This window comes from Ranitomeya variabilis, chromosome 8, assembly GCF_051348905.1.
Source record: "Ranitomeya variabilis isolate aRanVar5 chromosome 8, aRanVar5.hap1, whole genome shotgun sequence".
NCBI classification, from domain to species: Eukaryota; Metazoa; Chordata; class Amphibia; order Anura; family Dendrobatidae; genus Ranitomeya; species Ranitomeya variabilis.
Window position 1 is genome coordinate 210,096,743 of NC_135239.1, and position 8,625 is coordinate 210,105,367.

Genomic DNA, 8,625 nt, shown 5'->3' on the forward strand with positions numbered 1-8,625 from the left:
GCGGTCAGTGTGGGTGCAGGCTCCTCCCCTGTGCGGTCAGTGTGGATGCAGGCTCCTCCCCTGTGCGGTCAGTGTGGATGCAGGCTCCTCCCTTGTGCGGTCAGTGTGGGTGCAGGCTCCTCCCTTGTGCGGTCAGTGTGGGTGCAGGCTCCTCCCTCCTCCGGTGCCTCCTCTTCTGTGTTCTTTCCCTGAGCTCAGGCTGCAGCACAGAGCGGGTTATCACGAGCAGAGCGCAGGTCACATGACAGTTGAGGGACAGATGTGACAGGACTCCACTTCCCGGCGTGCAGTGCGGCAGCAGTCGCTCTCTTTCCTTCTAGCCTGCAGTTCCCGGCGTGCAGTGCGGCCGCGCTCCTCAGTGTCCCGGGCCGGCGCAGAGATGCCGATGAAGGGCCCGTTCCCGATCCGCCGCACCCTCCAGTATCTGCAGAGCGGGGACATCGTCTTCAAGAACAGCGTCAAAATCATGACCGTCAACTACAACTCACGGGGAAGTCACGGAGACGGCGCCAGGTGAGCGGAGGTCAGGACAAGGGTGAGGGGCGTACGGAGGAGTCACGGGGTGCGGTGTGGGGAAGGCTCCGGTTGTGGGGGCGCTGTGTGCAGGGAGTGCGCCGGTTGTAGGTGGAGTGTGTGCGCCACTGTTGGGGGAAGGGCCCAATGTGTGGGGAGGACTTGTCCTGTGGGGGGTCTCGAATTAGGGGGCGCCAGATCTGTGAGGGGGGTTGGGTGGAGGGGTCAGTGTGTGTGAAGTGCTCGGGTTGGGGGGGCGGCGGCGTGTGTGGGGAGGGGCTGAGGGGGGCCCTGGCCTGTGTGGGGAGGGGGTGGGCGTGGGGGGGGACCCAGCGTGTGTGGGGAGGGGGTGAGACCGGGGGTGGGGGGGACCCGGCGTGTGCGGAGAGGGGGAGGGACCGGGGGAGGGGGTGAGACAGGGGGTGGGGGGGACCCGGCGTGTGCGGGGAGGGGGGGGGGACCCGGAGGGGGAGGGGGGACCCGGCGTGTGCGGGGAGGGGGGGACCCGGCGTGTGCTGGGAGGGGGAGGGGGGGACCCGGCGTGGGAGGGGGGGGACCCGGCGTGTGCTGGGAGGGGGAGGGGGAGGGGGGGACCCGGCGTGGGAGGGGGGGGGGACCCGGCGTGTGCTGGGAGGGGGAGGGGGGACCCGGCGTGGGAGGGGGGGGGGACCCGGCGTGGGAGGGGGGGGGGACCCGGCGTGTGCTGGGAGGGGGAGGGGGGACCCGGCGGGGGAGGGGGGGGACCCGGCGTGTGCTGGGAGGGGGGGACCCGGCGGGGGAGGGGGGGGACCCGGCGTGGGGGGGGAGGGGGGACCCGGCGTGTGCTGGGAGGGGGGGGACCCGGCGTGTGCTGGGAGGGGGAGGACCCGGCGTGTGCTGGGAGGGGGAGGACCCGGCGTGTGCTGGGAGGGGGGGGACCCGGCGTGTGCTGGGAGGGGGGACCCGGCGGGGGAGGGGGGGACCGGGAGGGGGGACCGGGAGACCCGGCGGGGGAGGGGGGGACAGGGGGACCCGGCGGGGGAGGGGGGGACCGGGAGACCCGGCGGGGGAGGGGGGGACCGGGAGACCCGGCGGGGGAGGGGGGGGACCGGGAGGGGGGGACCCGGCGGGGGAGACCGGGAGGGGGGGGACCCGGCGTGTGCGGGGAGGGGGTGGGGACCCGGCGTGTGCGGGGAGGGGTGGGGACCCGGCGTGTGGGGAGGGGGTGGGGTGGGGAGGGGTTGGGGACCCGGCGTGTGCGGGGAGGGGTTGGGGACCCGACGTGGGGAGGGGTTGGGGACCCGGCGTGTGCGGGGAGGGGTTGGGGACCCGACGTGGGGAGGGGGTGGGGGGGACCCGGCGGGGGAGGGGGTGGGGGGGACCCGGCGGGGGAGGGGGGGACCGGGAGGGGGGGGACCCGGCGTGTGTGGGGAGGGGGTGGGTGGGGAGGGGTTGGGGACCCGACGTGGGGAGGGGGTGGGGGGGACCCGGCGGGGGAGGGGGGGACCGGGAGGGGAAGGGGGGACCCGGCGGGGGGGACCGGGAGGGGGGGGACCCGGCGTGTGTGGGGAGGGGGTGGGTGGGGAGGGGTTGGGGACCCGGCGTGTGTGGGGAGGGGGTGGGACCGGGGGGGGGGGGAGGGGACCCGGCGTGTGCGGGGAGGGGGTGGGGAGGGGACCCGGCGTGTGTGGGGAGGGGGTGGGGTGGGGTGGGGACCCGGCGTGTGCGGGGAGGGGGTGGGGACCCGGCGTGTGCGGGGAGGGGGTGGGGAGGGGACCCGGCGTGTGTGGGGAGGGGACCCGGCGTGTGTGGGGAGGGGGGTGGGCACCGGCGTGTGTGGGGAGGGGGTGGGGGGGACCCGACGTGTGTGGGACCGGGGGAGGGGTTGGGGACCCGGCGTGTGCGGGGAGGGGGTGGGGACCCGACGTGTGTGGGGAGGGGGTGGGACCGGGGGTGGGGGGGACCCGGCGTGGAGGGGTTGGGGACCCGGCGTGTGCGGGGAGGGGGTGGGGACCCGGCGGGTGGGGGGGGACCCGACGTGTGTGGGGAGGGGGTGGGACCGGGGGTGGGGGGACCCGGCGTGTGCGGGGAGGGGGTGGGGACCCGGCGTGTGCGGGGAGGGGGTGGGGACCCGGCGTGTGCGGGGAGGGGTGGGGTGGGGACCCGGCGTGTGTGGGGAGGGGGTGGGGTGGGGACCCGGCGTGTGTGGGGAGGGGGTGGGGTGGGGACCCGGCGGGGGTGGGGAGGGGGTGGGGAGGGGACCCGGCGTGTGTGGGGAGGGGAGGGGACCCGGCGTGTGTGGGGAGGGGACCCGGCGTGTGTCTTGGGGTTGGGAGAATCCCGGCGTGTGTGTGGAGGGCTCGGGTTGGGGGCTGGCCTGTGTGGGGAGGGGTTTGAGGGGGGCCCGGTGTGTGTGGAGGGCTCGTGTTGTGGGGGGGGCTCGGGTTGGGGTTTGTCTCCCAGTTTCACCCGTTTCTCTCTTGCAGGAAGTTTGTCTTTTTCTCGGTCCCCCAGATCCAGTATAGGAACCCCTGGCTGCAGATTATGCTGCTGAAGAACATGACGCCGTCCCCATTCCTGCGCTTCTACCTGGGTGAGTGCGGCCGCCGCTCGTCTCTTCACGGAGGGGGAGCAGCAATCATTGATCATTATTTGTTTTCTGTCACTGCTGCTCTGCCTGTGTCAGTATACACTGCTTATGCACCAGGGGGCTCAGGCTGAACAGCTCTAGACGCTGCACTATCACCTATGCTGCAGACTGTGGGGGAGGGGCAGTCACGTCGCCGCACTCAGTCGCCTCTTGTCTCACAGATGACGGGGAGCAGGTCCTGGTTGACATTGAAGACAAAAGCCGGTTGGAAATCTTGCATCATGTAAAGAAAATCCTGGGCAAGACAGAGTAAGATCGCGGCTACCTCTCTGCTTACTGTCAGTGAATGGAGTAAAATACTGCCGAAATCCTGATTTAATGGCTCACAGCTGAGGGTTTGTTATAATTGCGTCCTGCATACAAGACCCTGTGTGAGACAAAATCGGCACCAGTAATCTGCTGTCCTGATAGTTTGTTACAATGTATCAGTCTAGACTGTTCAGCTCACAGGATTGTACAGACTGGGTACATTGCGACTAACCTCAGCTGCTGCAAGTATTGGCCTCTATGTATGCATACGTCACACGATTTCAGTATTTTTGAAAACAACAACAGTCGAACCTCATGTCATATGATCAATGCTTAATAGCTGACATATTACAAGATAAAATTATGATGACTTGCAGTCACCACTAGGGGGAGCTCCCTGTATACAGAGATACACAAGATCCGGTCTGCAGTCACCACTAGGGGGAGCTCCCTGTATACAGAGATACACAAGATCCGGTCTGCAGTCACCACTAGGGGGAGCTCCCTGTATACAGAGATACATGATAAGATCCTGTCTGCAGCCACCACTAGGGGGAGCTCCCTGTATACAGAGATACATGATAAGATCCTGTCTGCAGCCACCACTAGGGGGAGCTCCCTGTATACAGAGATACATGATAAGATCCTGTCTGCAGCCACCACTAGGGGGAGCTCCCTGTATACAGAGATACATGATAAGATCCTGTCTGCAGTCACCACTAGGGGGAGCTCCCTGTATACAGAGATACATGATAAGATCCTGTCTGCAGCCACCACTAGGGGGAGCTCCCTGTATACAGAGATACATGATAAGATCCTGTCTGCAGTCACCACTAGGGGGAGCTCCCTGTATACAGATACATAAGGCACTGCCTATGGTCACTACTAGGGCTATGGCTTCTGCTTATTGAGCCTCTTATTCATTGTAAACCTCTTCTTTTCTCTCTGCAGAGAGACCCTAAAAGAAGAAGAAAAGGCGAAAATGGTGTTGTCCAATCCTGCCAATTTTGGCCCCAAAAAGTACTACCTGCGTGAGTGCCTGTGTGAGGTAGATGGGCAGGTCCCGTGCCCCGGAGTTGTTCCGCTGCCAAAAGAAATGACTGGGAAATACAAAGCTAAACTAAAAGCCGGGACAGAGGTGTGACCCCCAGGACAAGGCTCTGCCTGTCATTGTTGGTTTTTTTTTATCATTGTTAAATATTTTTCTATATTATGTTAAATTAAATCATTCTGGATATTTTCATGCTGGTTTTGTCCTCGGTTGTGGGGGATGAATCCTGGGTCCCCCCTTATTTGGATGGAGAATTGTTTGCTTTTGTTGTTCTGACCAAGACTATTCACCAGGACCAGTACTGGCTTCTCCCCCATAATAGTGGAGAGACAGACCCCAGAGATAAAACTAGCCCCTATCAATGACTGTTCTCCGTGCGTTGCCCTCCGGCTGTTAACAGTACTACAACTCTCAGCATGCCCAGACAGCTGCAGGGTTGTGAATGGAGACCCGTGTACTGACCAGGACCCTGCACTTGCCCCTTGCTGGAGCCCACCAGCGTAGAGTAATGGGGTACAAACCTGCAGCCGGTGCGCCCCCACATTTCTATGTGATCTTTAGAAATATCTGGAGTAAAAGGTAATTAGGAAGATTTCCCGCTTCCGTCAGTCGTCCCCCCGGCCTCGCTGGTGTGATGGCAGGTATTCCGGGGGGATTTACAGCCGCGTTCTCCGAGGCTTTTGATCAGCCGGGGTCTTTTGATGTCGCAGCGAGCAGTAATTAGCGGCTTATTTCCATGTCTGCCGCGCGGTGATTAGAGCGAAAGCGATCGCAGATCAGAGAGGGGCACACCGCTGAAGTAGGGCAGCTCTGTGTGCATCCTGCGCCTTAACCCTTCCTTCAGTCTCTGCTCCTGTGACAGAACTACAAATCCCAGCAGATAACGCCCCAATCCCTGCCGTGGACAACCGGCTATCTGCGTTGTGCCACATGTTTACTAAAACTTTACCTGACGATTAGGATGTGACCCGACCTCTCCGCCGATGCTGAGAATGAAGGGGTCTTGGCGCAGGGTGCTCTTACCGAACAGCAGCGCCCCCCCAGGACACCTGCTGTGCAGAGGAACTGCAGCATAAGTGAATGTGGCTGCAGGAGGCACAATGAAAGCTTCAGGGTCAGCAGAGGTGGGACTCCCCCCATCTCTAATAGTTTGGGGGTTATCATGTGCCATCCAGAGCCGCTCGCTTCCTTTGTGCTCCCCATGAGATGCGTGAACGATGACCATGACGCCTGCAGGCTTCTCTTTGGAAGCGAGCAGATCTGATAAGATTAGAAAAACGGACGTTTTTATTTTCTGCCCTGAAAAAAACAGCATCACTCCTGACTACAGGTTTTATCTGATACTGCAGCTCCGCTCTATTAAAATGAATGTGGCAGTACCACACCTGACCTGTAGGCAGGGGTGGCGCTCTTTCTGGAATAAAGTGTCGTTCCCGGACAACCTCTTGGATTATGGTGGGCTCATGTCACTTTGATAATTTTTTGGGGGGTAATAAATGACACAGACGGCATTTAGTCGACTTATTTTACTTTTAATTATAGAAAAGTTTCCAGTGGTAACGGAAGAACGAGACGTTCATCACATGCATCATCTGCTGCGCAAAATCGGCCGCAGTGAAAAGTCTTTAGCTTCAGTACATGAGTGACAGTCAGATTCTCGCAGAGGATGGGAGATCTCCGGGGCGGCATTAAAGGGTCACGTGAGAACATAACACTGGGAATTACCCCCTTAAGAGTCTGTGTCCAGTTTTATGTAAAACTGTTTTCCAAGATTTGTGCTTGCTGACAGTGAATTAGGAACATCTTGTTTATATCCAGATGCTAAAAACTGCACCAATCTAACACAGCTGAGGGTTTGTTACAATTGTAATCCACTCTTGATCGGACAGGGGACAGATTTGTGCAGGCACAGACCTAGTAGTTCTCACAGCTAAGGCTACTTTCACACTAGCGTTAACTGCAATACGTCGCAAATGCGTCGTTTTGCCGAAAATACGCATCCAGCAAAAGTTCTTGCTGGATACGTTTTTTCGTCATAGACTAACATTAGCGACGCATTTGCGACGCATTGCCAAACGTCGCGTCCGTTTTGCGACGCTTGGGCGTGTGTTAGCGGACCGTCGGGAGAAAAAAACCTTACATGTAACGTTTTTTGCTCCCGACGGTCCGCTTTTTCTGACCGCGCATGCGCGGCCGGAACTCCGCCCACACCTCCCCGCACCTCACAATGGGGCAGCGGATGCGTTGGAAAAATACATCCGCTGCCCCCGTTGTGCGGCGGAGACCACGCTAGCGTCGGGAACGTCGGCCTGACGCACAGCGACGGGTCTTTCCCGACGCTAGTGTGAAAGTAGCCTAAGAGTTTACCGTTGTATCCATAAAAATGAAAAAAAATTCTGGTGCTGATGTTTGATACAACGTATCAGTGCAGGAGTTATCTTAGAGGATGCAATTGTAGCAGAATCTCAGCTGTGTAAGTGAGGTAAACAAGAATGGCTCAATTCATGGAAAGCAAGCAGAGATGTTGAATATAAAATGGAAACAATATCAGATGACAAAACTTAACAAGCCCTTTAAAACCCGAGACCCCTGATCTGTACTGTAGCAGCCGAACACCCCCAATTCAGTGGCTCCTGGGCGATTCTTAGAACTACAACTCCCAACCTCTCCACAGCGACCTATGGTGCAGTCTTATACACATGCGATACTGATCGTGTTTACTGGGCAATCGATCAATAAATGGTTTAGATTAGGGCTGATTAGCTTAGTCGTTACACATGTTAGTAATCGGCTTGTTAATGAGCAGCGATGGCAGACGCTGCTCTCTAGTAAGGCTACGTTCACACTAGCGTTGTGCGTCGGCGACGCAACGCACGCAAAAACGCGTTAAAACGCACGCAAAAACGCTGCGTTTTGCGACGCATGCGTTGGTTTTTGCCGAAAATCGGACGCAAGAAAAATGCAACTTGTTGCGTTTTCTTGGTCCGACGCTTGCGGCAAAAAAGACGCATGTGTCGCACAACGCAACAAAAAAAACGCATGTGTCCCCCATGTTAAGTATAGGGGCGCATGACGCATGCGTCGCCGACGCAAACCCGACGCACATTAGCTTAACGCTAATGTGAACGTAGCCTAATAGAAGTAATTCACCGGAGACTTCCCAGCTTGGTCCTGGTTCACATTTGCAGTTATTTGCAGCATTTTTTTCTTACTATTAAAACAAAACCTCATTTGCACTTTTCCATTTGTCAATTGCACATTTGTTTTGCGTCCTTGTTGCAGGTTTTCTCTGGAGCCGCTGACCTCTACATCTCTAATGCCGCGTCCGCTCTAGAAATATGCACAATGGGTAGGGATTGTGGTAGTGTTGCAAAAACATTTCTGCAATGTTAAAACAAGACACAAATAGCTGCACCCATACTGGAGCAAAGACCTCGCTCTCATTTCAAGATTTGCAGCTTAAAGTGTATGTCACCTTTGCCATAGAAATTATCCTTTAGATATGGAGAGGTGCAGGCTGCTCTGTTATTGGCTGATTTCCATTTTAAATCTACTTTTTCTGATACTCTGCTTGAATAGCTGCAGGTTCAGTCCTTGGTGAGCGCTCCCTGCTTGTCCAGCTGCAGGTCCAGAGCTCAGTGAGCGTTCTCTGATTGTCCGGCTGCACGTTCAGTGCTCAGTGAGTGTTCTCTGCTTCTACAGCTGCAGGTTCAGAGCTCAGTGAGTACTCCATGGTTCTACAGCTGCAGGTCCAGAGCTCAGTGAGTACTCCATGGTTCTACAGCTGCAGGTTCAGAGCTCAGTGAGTACTCCATGGTTCTACAGCTGCAGGTCCAGAGCTCAGTGAGTACTCCATGGTTCTACAGCTGCAGGTCCAGAGCTCAGTGAGTGCTCCCTGCTTGTCTATCTGCAGGTTCAGAGCTCAGTGAGTACTCCATGGTTCTACAGCTGCAGGTCCAGAGCTCAGTGAGTACTCCATGGTTCTACAGCTGCAGGTTCAGATCTCAGTGAGTGCTCCATGGTTCTACAGCTGCAGGTTCAGAGCTCAGTGAGTACTCCATGGTTCTACAGCTGCAGGTTCAGAGCTCAGTGAGCGCTCCCTCCTTGTCTATCTGCAGGTTCAGAGCTCGGTGAGCGCTCCCTGCTTGTCTAGCTGCAGCCAGAAATATTTTATTCTATCTCA

General features: G+C 58.2%; 1 protein-coding gene across 1 annotated transcript; it reads left to right on the top strand.

The window, feature by feature from the left end:
- The first annotated feature begins 201 nt into the window (after positions 1-201).
- Positions 202-4,632, top strand: MRPS25 (mitochondrial ribosomal protein S25). The gene is made up of 4 exons (XM_077276698.1): positions 202-513; positions 2,979-3,085; positions 3,304-3,391; positions 4,343-4,632. The coding sequence occupies exons 1-4, from the start codon at positions 380-382 to the stop codon at positions 4,533-4,535; spliced, it is 522 nt and encodes a 173-aa protein (XP_077132813.1). The 5' UTR covers positions 202-379; the 3' UTR covers positions 4,536-4,632.
- The last annotated feature ends 3,993 nt before the right edge of the window (positions 4,633-8,625 follow it).